General features: G+C 38.6%; 1 protein-coding gene and 1 long non-coding RNA gene across 2 annotated transcripts in view; one reads left to right on the forward strand and one right to left on the reverse strand.

Moving 5' to 3' along the window:
* LOC134534225 (DNA topoisomerase 3-beta-1) overlaps positions 1–9142 on the forward strand; it is a 29638-nt gene extending 20496 nt beyond the window's left edge. The window contains exons 11-14 of the mRNA XM_063372497.1: positions 525–742; positions 1334–1558; positions 5669–5927; positions 8889–9142. Of these exons, the coding sequence (XP_063228567.1) occupies positions 525–742; positions 1334–1558; positions 5669–5927; positions 8889–9098 (912 nt within the window). The 3' untranslated portion in view covers positions 9099–9142. The remainder of the gene's footprint in view (positions 1–524; positions 743–1333; positions 1559–5668; positions 5928–8888) is intronic.
* On the reverse strand, positions 681–17301 carry LOC134534227 (uncharacterized). The gene is made up of 3 exons (XR_010075471.1): positions 16502–17301; positions 12363–12393; positions 681–767 (listed from the first exon to the last, which is right to left on the reverse strand). It is a non-coding gene; the product is annotated as an uncharacterized LOC134534227 (long non-coding RNA).
* Between the last annotated feature and the right edge of the window lie 23 nt (positions 17302–17324).

Consider the following 17324-nt stretch of genomic DNA (forward strand, 5'->3'; position numbering starts at 1 on the left):
GTATGTGTTCAAAATATGTTGGCTCTATAGTCTTGGCGAGTGATGCATAGACACTCGCACCACTCTCATTACTAGAGACCTGCAAAATTTGCGGATTCATTGACCTCTAGGATAGACTCCACAGTCCTTTAAATACTCGCGGAAATGACACCTGTTCATTGGCTACTGACGCGTGAGACGTCTCAACTAGGCTGTCCGTATTTCGGCACTTTCTTGGTTTAGTGTTTCCCATTGGCTCACAGTTCCCCGGATAAAATGTGGGCCAATCGCAGAAGCGGTACGAAGGTACAGTTGTTTTGATGCTAGCCTATCGCGAAATGAATCTGCGAATTTTGCACGTCTCTACTCATTACTATGGCTGACGTCTTTAGGACATTTGATGTGTAACGGGGCCGAGGTGAGTGCCTGTTTGGCTCTGCCGTTCCGTCGCGAGCGACGAGTTGCCGTCGGAACTGCGGAGTCCGGCCAGCGTGGTGCGAGTCCTCCGTCCCGCGGGGTGACGAGGCTGTGTCGCGCCCCGGCAGATAGACCCCGAGCTGGTGCTGCCCACCATGCGGTCGGCCGTGGAGGAGCAGCTCAGCCTGATCGCCCACGGGGAGGCCAACTTCTCGGCCGTCCTCCAGCACACCGTCGAGATATTCAAGCAGAAGTTCCAGTACTTCGTGAAGAACATCGAGGGCATGGACCAGCTGTTCGAGGTCACCTTCTCGCCGCTCGCCGCGTCGGGCAAGGCGCATTCCAGGTACTACTCCTGCTCTGTCGTCCGACTGAAACACGTGGACTTATTTTTAGAAGCTGAATTTCAGTTAATATATACCATTGCTATTAAACCCAAATTTTTATAATTTAACTGCTGCAAAATGCACTCACATCGACTAAGAGTTGATACCATATCCTAGAGACTTATCTGAAATAAATGTATTCTACTGTTCCCCCCCCCCCCCCCCCCCCCCTCCTCTTCCTTCATTTGCTCCTCACTCAGATAAAACAAATATACACACATTGCATCTTCAGGTATATGAAGGTGGAAATGTATTTTCCAGTTTTTGTTAATGAAAAGCCTACCTTGTTTTATTGGTCGGGAGCGAATGTATTTTTGCCTCAAGGTTTTTTTTTTATGGTGCAATGAATTCTATTCTTGCAATGAGATACAAAATAAATAATTTGAATCAACACCAACTATGTTAGTATGTATTTGTTCATTCTTATACATATGTGGTTTTCCAGTGGAACGTTTGCTTCCACGCAAATGGCCAAGTATTGAAATTCACTAGTATTTCTTCTTCCTTTTGTTCGTCGTGTTCGTATCGCAGCCACTGGTTTCTGCTCCCAGGTGCGGCAAGTGTCGGCGCTACATGAAGTACATCCAGACGAAGCCATCGCGCATGCACTGCTCGACGTGCGACGAGACGTATAACCTGCCCCAGAACGGGAACATACGCATCTACAAGGAGCTCAAGTGTCCCCTGGACGACTTCGAGCTGCTGTCGTGGTCGGCGGGAGCCAAGGGGAAGAGCTTCCCGTTCTGCCCCTACTGCTTCAACCATCCACCTTTCAGGTGTGCGGTCTCTGACGAGGTCCAGTTCACAGCCACGCGCTGTGAGAGCTCTTCGGTCGGGCACATTCTGCTGTCCAACACTAATGCAGTCGCTTGCATAGATGTTTTTTTTTTTTTATGGATTCTGGCTGTTGCACTACGGTGCTGCCGGAGTTTTTAGTTTGGCCAGAGTGAATCATTACTGTCTTCTTTCTTTTTGATGTGATAACGTCTTATGAATTGATGAATGCCGGCTGCACTCACGAAAAATTGTCACGTTCCGCCTGAGACGAGCGTGTAAGAACTTGCCAACCACTGTGCGAGAAAATCTTCTATAATATCAAACAGATTAAGGCGGGCTTTTTAACTAATTGTTTGTGATTATATTTATATTTAAACAAATTATCTAAATTAAATTTGCAAAAACTGTAAATAATATTTGAAAATTAAAAAGTATGCAATTTTTCATCAATGTTTTCTTATGACGTTATCACGTAAAATTATCGTCTGTAAACCGACTTTACAGACAACCCCCCTTTTTTTTCTTCAGTGCAATGTTTCTTGGTTTTTTGTGTTACATTTTACACTTTCACACCTACTACATTGACATTTGTTATTCTGCCAAAATTCCTTATCTGGTCCTGAACGTCCTGGATTCTAGACCTTCCAATGTGCCTGTGTTTGATGTTACACCATAAACTAAATTAAATCACTAAGAAGTAATTTTCAGGATTCAGTATGAATTTAATTCACTGGAATGTGTTGGTAATGTTCTTAAGTCAATTTTTTTACTGCCGCTGTGGCACATAAATGATTCGTATCTGTTCCATTCAGAAATTCATAGAAGGAAATACTTATTTCTATCTTATTCTTATATGATTCATTCAGTAACAGAAAGAAAAACTTTGGGTACATAAGTTAGTTCACTGTGACCTTGAACTTATATACCGGCTGGTCCCTCTGAATGACAAAACATAATACAGTAGAACCCCGATTTAACGAAGTGCTATGGTTACCGAAAATGTTTACTCTAAATCGATGTTTCGTTAAATCCGATTTACCGATTTTCAATGACCCCCCGCACTCATAATCGCGTCCCTACTTTTCCATATCGTAGACAGGGTCGACGCTGATATCTTGTGCTGCCGTGCTATCTCAAACTTCGTCAACTTTACATCTTCAACGTCTTTTAATCTCGCTCGTACGGCCCCCGGATCGTACGTACACCTCGGTCGTACATACAGATTTTCAGAAACCGTGAAAAATGAGGCATAAAATAAAAGTTTAAAAATATGTAAAGTGTAAGAAATACGTTAAAGTGTATTAAAATACAGTCGTAACCTGCAGCGTTTATAACAAATACGAGCTACATACACATTGCATCACAGTAAAAAATAAAAAAAATTGGCCGCAAATTGATGGAAAATTTCCGTCAATAGCGCGCCGTACGCGGAGAAAGGTCATTGTACTCGGTCAGCTGCTATTACGGCGCGGCGTAGCCGCCGGCTGACTCTCTTTGTTCGCTGAGCTGCGCAGCACTTATAAAAAAACGTATTCCAAAAACTAAACACCGCGCACAAAGCTCTTACTGAAAATAATAAAGCTGTAGCAAACCGTATGTATTCGGTAGTGAGTAACAGGTGCGCCATCTATGTAGTTACGAGTAACGAAACGTTACACACGGCTGCATCACGTTACTCGCATTTTTCGTATGTTTTACGCATGCGCGCGCATATTCGATGAATCTGCGTTACAAAGAACTATGTTTGTTTATTAAGTAAAGTATAATTTGGAAATTCGCTGTCAAAGTTTTTTACTGTTTATTAAAGGTATTGTGTGTGTAGACAAAGTTTGAGATTGGAACAGAAATAACGTAAGAAAGTATTATTTACAAATTAGAAATATATTTTTATTATCGCGTATTTTCACGTTTTTTTGTTCTTATCTTAAAAGAGATAGTATAAAAAAGCCGCTCTAATGAGATTTGTTTCTTGGTTAACAAAAACTGTTAATTATCAAATATTGTTAATTGTTTATATTCTATTTATTATTATTTACGCGACGTCATACTGTACGCGTACGCAATACGACTCAATTCGTTGCTGCAACATAACATAGCATGTTATGCGGTATCAGAAGTAACGAGTTATGTAACGTGATACGATAGTAACGAGTACTAATTGTTATAGTAACGAATACATACGGGGACGCTTTTTTTCGTTACTTTTACACCTCTAGAGAATAATGATAATGGCGTATTGGTGTGACGTAAAGCTGTAGCAAACCGTATGTATTCGTTACTGGGTAACGGGTGCGGCATCTAGTAACGAGTAACGAAACGTTACACACGAATGCATTTCGTTACTCGCATCTTTCGTATGTTTTACGCATGCGCGCGCTTATTCATTACAAAGAACGATGTTTGTTTATTAATAAAAGTATAATTTGGAATTTCGTCGTCCAAGTTTTTTACTGTTTATTAAAGGTATTGAGTGTGTAGACAAAGTTTTAGATTCGAACAGAAACAACGTAAGAAAGTATTTTTTACAAATTATAAATATGTATGTTTTTGTTTTTTATTATCACGTATTTTCACGTTTTATGTTCTTATCTTAAAAGATATATTATAATAAAGCCGCTCTAATGAAATTTAATTGTTTCTTGGTTAACAAAAGCTGTTAATTATCAAATATTTTTAATTGTTTATATTCGATTTATTTTTATTTACGCGACGTCATACTGTACGCGTACGAAATACGACTCGATTCGTTGCTGTTACATAACATAGCATGTGCCATGTTATGCGGTATCAGAAGTAACGAGTAACGATACGAAAGTAACGAGTACTAATTGTTATAGTAACGAATACAAATACATACGGGTACACATTTTTTCGTTACTTTTACACCTCTAGTGTGACGTGGTCACAAGTTGAAAAAACCTGGAGGATGGGAAAGGGAATATTTGGAAACGTGTGATTATTGGCTAGCACTGTTACTATGCGGGCGTGTTTGGAAGATAACGTGGTGAGTCAAGCCAGGGATATTGATGGTGGAGGGGGATGCGGACAAAGAAACCCTTCATGACGTCATGTGTCGCGGACAGTCTATCTATCCAGGCGCACGCAATGGCACGCACCTACGCAATTCGGTTACAGCGCCCGCAGTTTTTAAGCAATTTGAACAATTTTTTAAATTTTTTCGTTTGTGGACAGATGATGCAAAGGCACATATTAATATATAGTACCTCCATTCTATTATTGACACCACAAAGTGTAATTTTTAATAAGATTCCATTACTATTTACTTTAATTTTTTTGGAAATCTATATTATTATTTTAATAAATTGGTGTTTTTTGATGGTTCCTGAAAACCTTTACGTTAAATCGCTGTTTTCGTTAAATCCGTGTTCGCAAAATCGGGGTTCTACTGTACATATTTGTTAATCTAAAAAATACCCATAAAAGCTGAGAAGGGCAGGCAGGGTCTTGCAATGTTACAATTTTATGGAGAAAAAAAATTTTTTTATCGTATTACTTTCTACATCTATTAAATTTTCAGAGTCCAGTAAAATCCTTTTGAGAAAACCCTACTTAGAAAAATTGTATGCACGATTCATTAGTTTTAAAAGTTAGCCACGTGGTGTATGAATCCATACAAATAATTTTTTTCCTTGTTAATGACTACATATAAGTTTCTTGAGAAAATTCTTAATATATTTTTACTGCACGGTGATCATTAACGTATGGAGGGTATCGAGATGGAGCATTTTTTAGGGGCAGGCATTTTTCGTGAAGAGATCTGAACACTTATTAGACTGCAACGAGGTGTACCCGCACCAGCGGTTTTCTTCCTTGTGATTGGCGGCCGTCTGGCGAGAGAAGTCGTCGCCTTGTCTGACCGAGCCACTCGGGACGCGTTTGCTTCCGCACTGAATCACTGTGATAGGTGTCGGTTGCGATCGATATGTACCTGGGAGGAACTCACCCAATCACGAAACACGGACGATGCTACGGTGTTTTAACTTCCATCTAGTCCCGGAATCTTTTCGCGAAATGTGCATGCCCCTGAGCATTGTAAAGGAGGTATCGTCGGCGGAGACGTGAGCGTGTGCGCGTGTGTGCCGTGGCAGGGACATGAAGAAGGGCATGGGCTGCAACATGTGCACGCACCCCACGTGCCCGCACAGCCTGAACAGCAACGGCGTGTCGAGCTGCCCCGAGTGCGAGGCGGGCGTGCTGGTGCTGGACCCCGCCTCGGGCCCCAAGTGGAAGCTGGGCTGCAACCGCTGCGACGTCATCATCCACCTGCTGGAGGATGCCCAGCGCGTGGCCGTGGAGGAGGGCACGTGTACTTGCGGCGCCCAGACGCTGGCCGCCGAGTACCGCCAGGTGCGCCCCTCGCCCGCTTGCCCCGGCCCTCCCCCGGCCCTCCCCGGCATACCGTGCACTAGAGTCTCGTAGCGAGGTGTCACGGTTCCGGATTTGATCCTCGCTATAACCTCTCGCTCACCCCCTCGCTCACTTCCCTGGCCCTCCCGGCATGTCGACGCTCGGAATACCATACACTAGACTGGTTATAGCGAGGTGTCACGGTTCCGGGTTTGATCCTCTCTATAACCGTGTCCTCGCTTTAACCTCTCGCTCGCCCCCTCGGTTGCTTCCCCGGGTGGTCCGTCTCAAGCTTGGACTGCAGTGCCTCCCGGCGTGTCAACGCTTGGAATACCATAGTTAATTATAATAAGTTTTCATACATATATTTTTTAATTTTACTCAGACCATGTTATATTGTCTATTGATCATTATTATTACATTTATAGTCGTTCTGACAGAAATTAAAATTTTAAACACAGATTGTTATTTCACAGGACAAAACTTTAAACTTTAGTGCGTGCCCAAATTAAGTAGTTAAAACAGGGGCGAATCCAGCTTGAAAAGCATTCTTTTGTATGAATAAATATAAGGGATATTACCTCACAGCTTTAAATAAAGGTACAAAATAATTGATTTACTATATTTCCCAACGCTGTTTACTCTGGACCCACCCGGATTGAAACACTGTTCAGTGAAACCTCATTAATAAAAACCCTGTTAATGCAAAACTCTCACTTGTACTAAGTGTTGTCACAGTTCCTAGAAATTACATACACATTATTATGCTATGAAATTTGATTAAAACAAAAGTATGGTTATTATGTAATATAAAGTTGTTTTTGTTCCAGGGGTAAATAATTACATGTAGTAAAGGATGGTTAATACAAATAATATCCCATGATTATGTAAAGAAACCACGTGAAGTTTTAATTAAAATAATACTGGTGCCATTGCTTTGGTTCAGTTTAGTTTGCGAAAAAAAGCTTAAAAATTACATTTTCTTCCATAGTGTAACGTTTTCCACCCCCGACTCACGTTTGTTCGGGCGCCATTGGTTGTTGCACAACTCCCCAACCAAAGGGATTTTCCAGCGGTTCAGTGGTTACCGAAAAATGGCTACACAAGAGTTTGTCGCATCACTTCCACTCAACCAATTCGCAACACGTTGATTCAGTCCTTTTTCAGTCTCGCTTCCTTACTCCTCCCCTGTGCACCTTACACCCACGTTTTCTCACAGCATCCCCTCCTCCATCTTGACCTTCTTCTTCCTCCGTCCCCTCTTCCGCCGGCAGTCCGTATCCCTCCGCCACACTCCAAATGAGGGAATTTGACTTCACCACTGTTTAGCAAGCTCACTTATTCTAACGAAGTCTAATTTCAGAAAATGTTTAACCACTATTATTGACGTCCTACAAGTTAGTTCACACGCAAAAGTTTCAAGCTAAAAAATAAGTGGATCAGGGCGCAAGAAAGTAGTTCCTAGCCAATAACAGCCCCCTGGCTGTAGACAATACTGCTATCAAAGTTGGAAAAAAGTGGCTTAACTGCCATTTTATCAGGGCATGGGGGTAAGCTGCAGTCCACCTCACAATAGTGATGGTATGTCTTTTTTCTAGGTAGTTTATAAGCCTTGGCTTTATTATTCAGTCTTAATTTAAATCCCCTAAAACGTAGTACAGTATCAGTTGTGTTTCTTAAGCCACTGGTGTATTATCCTAAAATTACACTTTAGTTACTAAAAAAAAGTGTATTTGGTGCTCTATAAAATTTGATGCAAGTTTCCTTGGAGGTTATTCTAATACTTTTAGGTGTGTTATGTTTGTAGTATACAAGAAAAAATATTTTTAACTTTATTTGAATTTGGCTTAGAAATGATATAAAAATTGTTTGTGATTGGAGTTTGAAATAGGAATTAATTGCATCGCCTGTTAGAGGGTGTTTCCGCCATCTTGATCTTCATCACTCTTTTTACCAGAGTAATAAAAAAGTGTCTCTTATGACGGGGAAAATCAACTAACTATCCAGTCCCGTACAGTATTTTCTCAGTTTTACGGCACAGGATTGCGGCAGTACTGTAGAGACCTCGTCGTGGGCCACCAGGCTACACTATTTGAACTCTGCAATGTTACAACATAATATCTTGGTATTTCAGTTTTGCCGGCCAGTATGGGATAGATGGTTAGAATTAGCCATACTCTCTGGAGAAATATATATAGGTGGAGATTGGGCAAAAGAAGAACAAATTTCCGTGGATTGCCAAGTGCGTCAACAGTAGCATGAATCTTTGTTGTGAAGCCACCTTTGCTGCATCCTAAAGCTTCTTGAACTGTGGTTGATGCAGACCTCGTCATGGCGAGGCGACAGGGCTACGGTGTGTGTTGGGGCTAGCGTGACCGAGGTTCGACCGTGACCAACAGAGTGAGGATGGTTAATGCAGACCTCGTCATGGTGAGGCGACAGGGCTACGGTGTGTTGGGGCTAGCGAGACCGAGGTTCGACCGTGACCGACAGAGTGGGGATGGTAAATGCAGACCTCGTCATGGTGAGGCGACAGGGCTACGGTGTGTTGGGGCTAGCGAGACAGATGTTCGACCGTGACCGACAGAGTGGGGATGGTAAATGCAGACCTCGTCATGGTGTGGCGACAGGGCTACGGTGTGTTGGGGCTAGCGTGACCGAGGTTCGACCGTGACCGACAGAGTGGGGATGGTAAATGCAGACCTCGTCATGGTGAGGCGACAGGGCTACGGTGTGTTGGGGCTAGCGTGACCGAGGTTCGACCGTGACCGACAGAGTGGGGATGGTAAATGCAGACCTCGTCATGGTGAGGCGACAGGGCTACGGTGTGTTGGGGCTAGCGAGAAAGATGTTCGACCGTGACCGACAGGGTGGGGATGGTTGATGCAGACTTTGTCATGGCGAGGCGACAGGGCTACGGTGTGTTGGGGCCAGCGAGACTGAGCGAGTGAGTGTGTGCAGGAGAAGAGCCGCCTGCCCGACGGGGCGACGGAGGCCAGCGGCTGCGTGTTCTGCTCGCCGGTGTTCGCGCCGCTGGTGGAGAAGCAGCGCGCGGTGACGCGGCCCCCGGGCAGCCGGGCCCCGCGCGGCAGGGGCGGGCGCGGTCGTTCCCGCGGCAAGCCCAAGCCGCCCAAGGACAAGATGGCGCAGCTGGCCGCCTACTTTGTGTAGCTGTCCGCGACGGACGTCGTCGAATAAAGAAAATGAGTAGAGTTGAGGTGTTTTTTTTTTTTATTTTAAAACATGCTTGCTACTTCGTGCTTCTGGTACACACAATAATTGTGGTATGTCATACCATAACTATAGTACACATGGTAAAAGTTATGGTATGCCAGCGATGATTGAGAGAATAATTAATTATGATATGTGTGTGCTGAAAGAAAACAATGTTATGTTATTCTTGCTCCCGTTAAAAAGACATTAAACAGATTTCCTCCTTCCCTTCCCCTACCAAGGAGTTGTTTGGATATAAAAGTGTGCAAGGTCTACAGTGGTTAATAAACCATGTGTTTCCTGCTGTCTGGTAATCTCGTCGTGGTGGAAGACATCTTGAAGAAATAAATAGTGTGTAACTCTGTAAGTGTTGCCTAGTACATATTTTCGTCTGTTAAGATTTTGGTCATGTTTCAAAGCATTCTCTTACAGTAAGCTATTTAAGTATGCAATTTTAAACATTCCCAATAGTTTATATTTAATAATAAAATATATAAATGGCTTGCATCATGTGCAAGCCATTTACATTTTATGTTTTGCTTATCATCCTTTTGTAAAAAAAAGGAAAACAAAAACATGCTATTTGGGAATAATCAGGTGAGCAATTTATTTTTTGATAAAGAAGCTCTGCATTCATCGTGCACCAATGAAACCAGTCCTGTCTGCTCTTTCTGTTTGTGCTTATTCCCCTGTTTGCTCTTTTCATACCTTCATTGGCCAACATTTCTCCTAGGCAACTTTCATTTCTCATTCTCTTTGTGTGCCTATTGCATCGCATTACCGCCTTTTAAATTTTCTTCAAAGTGCCTGTACTGTTTGTTCTCTTACTACCTCATTAACTCATTCTAGAATGTATTTGCCTTTTACAGTCGTTGTGCTTCTTGCAAACGTCATGCGGTTGCCTTCATTTTCTTCCTCGGTAGTTTTCTTATCTGGAGTCCACATTTAACCTGCGTACTTGATGTGTTACTCTGAGAATTTTTCTTTGTACAATAGCTGAGTGTAAATTCTTTCTTCCAAGAGGGATTGCTCGCACACTTAATTTTCATGCTTGTTTCTTTTCTGATTGCTTCCAAGTTAGTTACTTGAGGGAAATTTTTCCCCACCATCTTGTATTTATTTTTTTAACAAATTAGCCACAGTTTGCAGAGATTAACAAATCTAAATTCTGTCGCTTGAAGAGTCACACGACTTAACTTTGGAACTTTGTTTATGTCAATGTACATGCATATGTGTAACTATGTTGACTGAAGCTGCTCATGTGAAACAAACTGTGATATTCTCCCATTATATGCTGGAGCCTGTTCAATAAAACCAGATAGCAGCACTTCAGAATTAGGAAGGCTAGTATTTGTCTCTCGTGCCTATGATTATAATAGTTGATTGATATTTCAAACAAGGAATTATTGCAAAGTACTGTCTTGTCCAAGGTGGTGGGGCATGAACTCCCTTAAAGCTCTTCTCTTGCTCATGCTCCACAACATTTGTGTTCAAACACCAATCTGCTACCAATTTGCTTGTTTCATTGTGTCTATTACCTCACGCTAGTTCATTTTAAACTACCAACCATTTGATAATTTTTTTTTATCATTCCATGTCCCTTTTTCTCTTTCTATGCAGTGTGGGACAGGTATTATTCAATCTTTGAAATAAACGCAAGAAGTGAAAGGTCTTTGATTGAGTACAATGGCTATGTAGGATTGGCAATTTTGCTAGATTATTGAACGTCACTATAACTGTAATGGGACTACTAAATGTGAAATCTAACCAGCTAGAAAACAGGAAAAAACTGTACTGAAGTGAAAACGGTAATAATAAACTCTTAAGCGAACCAAAAATTCAGGCTGCACAGTTCTTTTAAAAAAACCTGAATGTAAGCCGATTGATGTCTGATTTAGAATGTGCCAAATCATAGAATGCTGGAGTAAAGATATTTTACTTTACTGTAACTAAATGCAAAAAAAAATTTTTTTGGGACCAGAAATCATATTCTTTGAAGTGAGATACTTTGTAGGTGATCAGGTTTTATCAGTTCTATGGTAGGGGTGATAGCCTTATCTCCCCCCCCCCCATTCCACATTCTCCTTTTTCCGTAGTCTCCAGAACTGTAAACAACTGGAGATATTTTAAAGAATGACTCTTTAATATGTCATATATGCATTCAAATAGCCTAAGGAACTATTACTTTTCCAAAAAAAAATTTTGACACTCCTTTTAACTGGATGGTATTTTCATACCTACTACTTTAAACCCTCCAGTTATCTGCTTTCCCTCCCCCCAACCCTTCCCATCACCAACTCCCCCCACCTCAAAATTATAGAATCTGGGTGGTTGATAAGCCACAAAGCCCCACGTCTGGACAGCTAGAGTACCAATGTGAAATTATAATTAGCTGATCGTATTGCCATTAAAATCTACCTTTCACGTGAATGCTGTGTGCTAATTTCATAATTATTATACTTTTTTCAATTTCTTTTATTTGTTCAACTGAAATTTTGCATTTTTTTTAACTGTTAAACAAAAAATTTTGCATTTTCTTTTTATAAGTTAAAAGAATAATATTTGTATTTTTGCCAGTGTACAGACAAAAACACACCGGAGATTACTTAGACAAACATCTGTACCAGAGAGGAATGCAACACAAATGGGAAAAGTATAAAAATACTATAATGGGCAGTGAGTAGTACAATAAAAATCCAATGAATATTAAATGTATAATAAACAAACATAATTTTGGTTGATGTGAATGGCAGGTTTTTTTAAAATTTTAAATATGTTCCTTGGAGTGAGATGGTCAGTATTTTTAATTTCACAGCGAAGTCCAGGCAATCCAAACTGATTGGGGTAGAGGCCTAGTTTGGACAACCCAAGTTTTCAGAACAACTGTGTGTAATCCTTCCTGCAATGCAGAAGCGAGGAATGAACTGAAAGTTAGCTGTAACAACTAACAGGTTGATGAGTGTGTGTTCTTGCATGCACTTGTAGCAGATAACGAAACACACTTTTGGACAGTTCGTCTTTTATCTCTCTTAACAGCCATAGTTTTATTTATTTATTTTTTCAAATTGAGGGGATGAGAGGATAAAAAGTTCGTGTTAAAAATGTGAATTTGAAGTTATACAGAGTTGAAAGTACTGTATTCACCCGAAAATAAGTTGACCCTGAATGTAAGACGAACCCCAATTATGTAAGTTGAGGGTCCAAGAAAAATTATTAACTCACCGTTTTCCTTTCCTTGCTCTGTGGGATGTCGCTGCAAAAAAAAAAAAATATATATATATATATAAATTATTTTATTGCTTAAATGTCAGTGAGAATTTAAAATGCTTAACTAGTATTTAGTGCCATTAGTAATGATTCTGTTCAGTACAAAAAATATAAAAATTCTGTAAATTTAAACAATTTTATCAACAATTTTTGAAATTATACTTTATTAGGCATGTTACGTAAAAATGATGAGAGTAAATTTTTACGATGCACGAACACCATATAACAAAATTTTCACAGGAAGATGGTGGACCCACGTGTATGAACAAACCCATATCTAGACACTTTCATAATTATTAGGGGACATACCAAACATATTGGTGGGCCAAATTATAATTTATGGAAGTGAAACTATTCTGGAAAACCAAAGGAACATGGTTCAGAATTTGGCTGTGGAAATTTTTTTTAAATTACACGTTACTGGAATATACATATTGTGCATTAAGCAAATAAATATGAATACATTTTATTTATTTATCATATTGCTATAATATTATTAAATAAATAGCTCAGTCCATTGGAGTGATTATTTTATACTAGTTACACCTATATACTAATCTATTTTTACTTAAAATAATATAAAATTAATTTTTTTTGTTTGGAAATGAATTTCTATGAATTTTCATCAGTAATAAAAAATAAAACTTAATAGTACCTCTAAACTTTATACTTAATAATTTATAGTCATCTAAGTTGTGCGGAAACTAGGTAGTAGTTTAACTTTTTAATGGATTTTAACAAGGTGGGCAGTATTTTAATAAAATTCCTTGTTAAAAAATCAGGTCTAAGCCGGGGTTTAGTATTGTTATTGTTTCAAGTGTTTTTCATTTTTATCTGAGACTTTTATCATATAGTTTAACCTTCCGCTCTCGAAATAAAATGACAAGATAGTTGACGTAGCTGCTCCGGTCGTAAATTCTAGCGGTTGGGTGCGAAACTATGTGTAAGTCGCGTTCAGAAATTAAGTGATTGATATTGTATTTTTAAACATTTTTAAGTGTATTTATACAAGTAAGGTTATGCTCCCGTATGTATAAATGACAGGTTGCTTGTAAGCTTCCATTGTCGCTGGCAGAGAGTGTGTGGAGGGTTTATTTGTCTCCTGCCCGTTTACATGGGAGCGTTTGTGAGGTCATGTTCCCATTATGTATTTGCATTATAAATTATTATTTAATGTTCATAGATTATGTAAACCCAACAATTATTTTGTGAACATCACTTGAATGTAGCTAGTAAATGGAAGCACACATATGTTCTGATTAATTGGATTTTTGGATAAGCACGTAACTCCGCTGTATTTGTGCAATCAATATTTTAAAATAAGCACACACATTTTGATGTGGTACTTAATGACTGTGAACTTATTGAATAACATAAATTCAAATAAGGCATTAGATAAAAAATCTCTTAGTATAAAACTGACAAGCTCGGTGCATAATTATGCACATCACATCATGCAAAGATTTGACTACTGTGTTGATGCACCATTGACACCGATGTACATATCTTGGACGGACAGGGATCAAACACATTCATAGTTTCTATGGGAAAGAAGGGTGGCTGAATTCAATATGTAAATACACTCTCAGTATTGTATTTTATCCTTTATTATACTCTATATGTGGGTCTATTTGAAAGTTGTGGTCATTTGACATTAATGTTTTGTGCGTGATTCATTTTGTCATTTTGCCGTGGATATTCAATCATCCACAAAAAAGAATTAATCTACGTACATCACAGTTATCAATAAATTGGTTTGACATAATAGGTACCTTGGAAATGACTAATCATATTTGCTTGGTCATATAGTAAGTACACACAAATAACACATACATATTGTCAAACATTTTATTAGTTTTCTTTGAACACAACATTCCATATCCAGATGCTAATGAGTTCTTTCATTAAATATACGTCTGTTTTCGTTAATGAGTAAAACCCCATTGAGTACACTGAATATCGATTTTCTTTAAATTTTTAATTAGACATTAAATATCAAAAATTCTTGAATACCAAGTCAAGAGAGGCACAAAGTTTTATTATAGTGGAAACAATAGACTCTAACAACAGAAAACAGGATGTGTTCAAACATTGCAAAACTTTTTAAATATATATGTTTTAACAAGTACTGTAATGTATAGTATAATTTTTAAATACAGTATGTACATTAGAAAATTCTGAACACTTTTCTCCTTTAAACATATAGAGTTACTTTATCTATCAACATTTTCTTGTGCTGCCCTAGACTTTCATGCAGATAATGAATGGGGCACTCTCAAAGTGGAGTCGGAAGTGATTGTTTCAGCCGGCTTGTTTCGCCAATCAGTTTGCAGGGACTAGACCAAGGGTTTTGTAGCTGATTGATTAATATTACGGTTAAAAATTCAGGTTTAGGTATATTTATATAATTATGTACATTGTAAGCATACACTTTCATTTCTCGTAAATGCAACTCTATTATTAGCATTAGGAAAAGGGATATAGGAAACAGTATTTGGTTTTAAATGTTTGGAAACAACTGGAATGTAATTCTACATTTATAACTGTAAATCGCTGTATGAACTCGTATCAGTCTACCTCTTCAGGTTTGTCGATGGAAATGTCTCCTTAATCTGTGAAGGGAAGAAGCTTGTTAAGCATTTTTTGCATTTGAAATTGAAGATGAACTGTATGTCGGTACACAGAAAATAACTTGTCTTCATCACAACAGTTCTGAAACTTATAAGTGTACCGTGTAGTTTGCAGGTAGTGAAATAGAAATGATTCAAAGCAGGACACATAATTAATGTAACATCTGTGTGAGCACTTGAAACATGAAATGATTTTGTTGTGTACACCTCGGAAACACCTTTTAGCCATCTCTGTTGTCACCGTCCTACTTGTTTTGTTGTATTCACCTTTCCCTTCAATTTATTTGTATTATTCGTATCATGGAATTTCGGTGGTTGTTAACTTAATATTTACACCTCATAATGCTGAAGAGTGTATGGAGCTCAGTCAAAGAAGTTTTCGCCTCCGAGTGTCTGGCTTTACGATCCCCCAGACATTTTGAACTTGCAGGCAAAAGAAATTTGAAACTGCTTGCAAAATTACCAAATTTACTCGATTCTAAGACTTGTAACTTTTGGAGCTCAGAAAACGTGTGTCTTGCAACCAATGGCATCTGTCATTTAAATTTTATAACACACATATTTATTTAGTTTTTAATATGAAGCATGGCTTGCAATATTGGTGACTGCCTGCATACATTTGCAGGCAAACTTATTAAGTGTAAGTATAAATAGAGCTGGTTATTTAGCAAGTCTGTAATTCAGGATGTGGCTCAAGAAACAGGGGTGGATAGTCAACTGTTACATTAAGATTATGCTGATAATCACAAATGCACCATGAAAGCAAAGCTTTTGTTGACTGCAGAAAGTCACTGCTACTTTTTATGTCTAAGACTACCTGTCCTCACTTAAGGTTGAAGCATATAATTAAATGTAAGGTCAACCACTACTGTCTGAATTAAAAAATTTCTGGGCTGCGTTGTGACTTGGAAATTTACTACTCATCTTTCACAAATAAATGTGTTGATAAAATTTAAATACATTTTATAGTTTTAGGTTAACTTATCCTTTTAGAGAAGAGGGAAGCCTATTATAATCGAGTAAATACAGTATTTGATGTCGGTAAACAAATTTATAGCACATGTCTGAGGCTAGTTAAATACCCGCAAAAGATTTAGTGCAATTTTCTCAAAGTTTTCGTGGTTGTTACTAATGAGAATTCTTTAAAAATTATGTCCTTAGAATTGAGTTAAAGGCATTGATTGAATTGGTAAATATGTAATTTTGTAATTTGTCACTTGGTGATACATTCACCATTAAAATTTTGACACTCAACAACAGCACTCTTTTGTGATTAATATAAAATATTTGGAAAATAGATTTAAAGATTTGTAGAGCTAAAAGTTAACAGTTTAATTTATTTCATTAAATAACTAAAATTTCCAACTGCCTCAAAGGTAATGATGCTAAAAATGGTTTTTATTGAAAAATCATAAATTATTTAAGCCAAGTATCTAGCAAACTATTAAAATTTATTTTGACTACCTGCTAGTGATGGGATTTTCGATACTTCGATACCTCGATACCTTCGATACTTGACGGTATCGCAAAGTACCGAGTATCGAAACTGTAAGTTCGATACTTTTTTTCGATACCGGAATGCTTGTTCATTTGTATTGAATTAAGTTTTGAGTCGCCATCGTACAAAATACAACTACAGTAGAACCTCGATGATACGTTCCCGTTTCATACGCCGATTAATTTTGGTCCCGCCGAAAGTACTACTATATTTACAATGGTTTACTTTCCCGGAACATACACTTATAAAATCATTAATTTCCCGTTTCATACGTTTTTACGTAGCGGAAAAGTCCTAAAATTCACAAATTTTTCCTTATATTCCTCCTGGTAAACTACGTTTTAATTTTTTTATTTTGAAAAACATTCATTGTTTACCTTTGCAAACGTAAGAAAATAACTTTATCGCACCATAGATATGGATAGTATCAGGAAGACTGTGCACTTCGCTAGTAGCATCTATGGCCAGCACCAAGCGAGACTAGTAGCGCAAACTAGCAATGATTATGAAAATGGTGCACGCGCTGTACCAAGGCACGGATCTCATATTTTTTGCATTCATTAATCTTTTAACTGAATCATAGAATATACCCGTTTGTTATTGTTTCCTTACGATCGGATTGTTTTGTATTTTACGTTTCTCAAGTTAAAATTTTATTGAAAATTGTTCTGTTGCATAAAGTTGTTTGTAAAATGAAACAAACAAGCAAAAATTTCTGATTTTCTATTTACAATAGCCTAATTTTTTTATTTCTAATTTAGGCTTGGTGACATTCTCTCTCTCCCCCCC

The sequence above is a fragment of the Bacillus rossius genome, chromosome 7 (genome assembly GCF_032445375.1).
Source record: "Bacillus rossius redtenbacheri isolate Brsri chromosome 7, Brsri_v3, whole genome shotgun sequence".
Taxonomy (NCBI): domain Eukaryota; kingdom Metazoa; phylum Arthropoda; class Insecta; order Phasmatodea; family Bacillidae; genus Bacillus; species Bacillus rossius.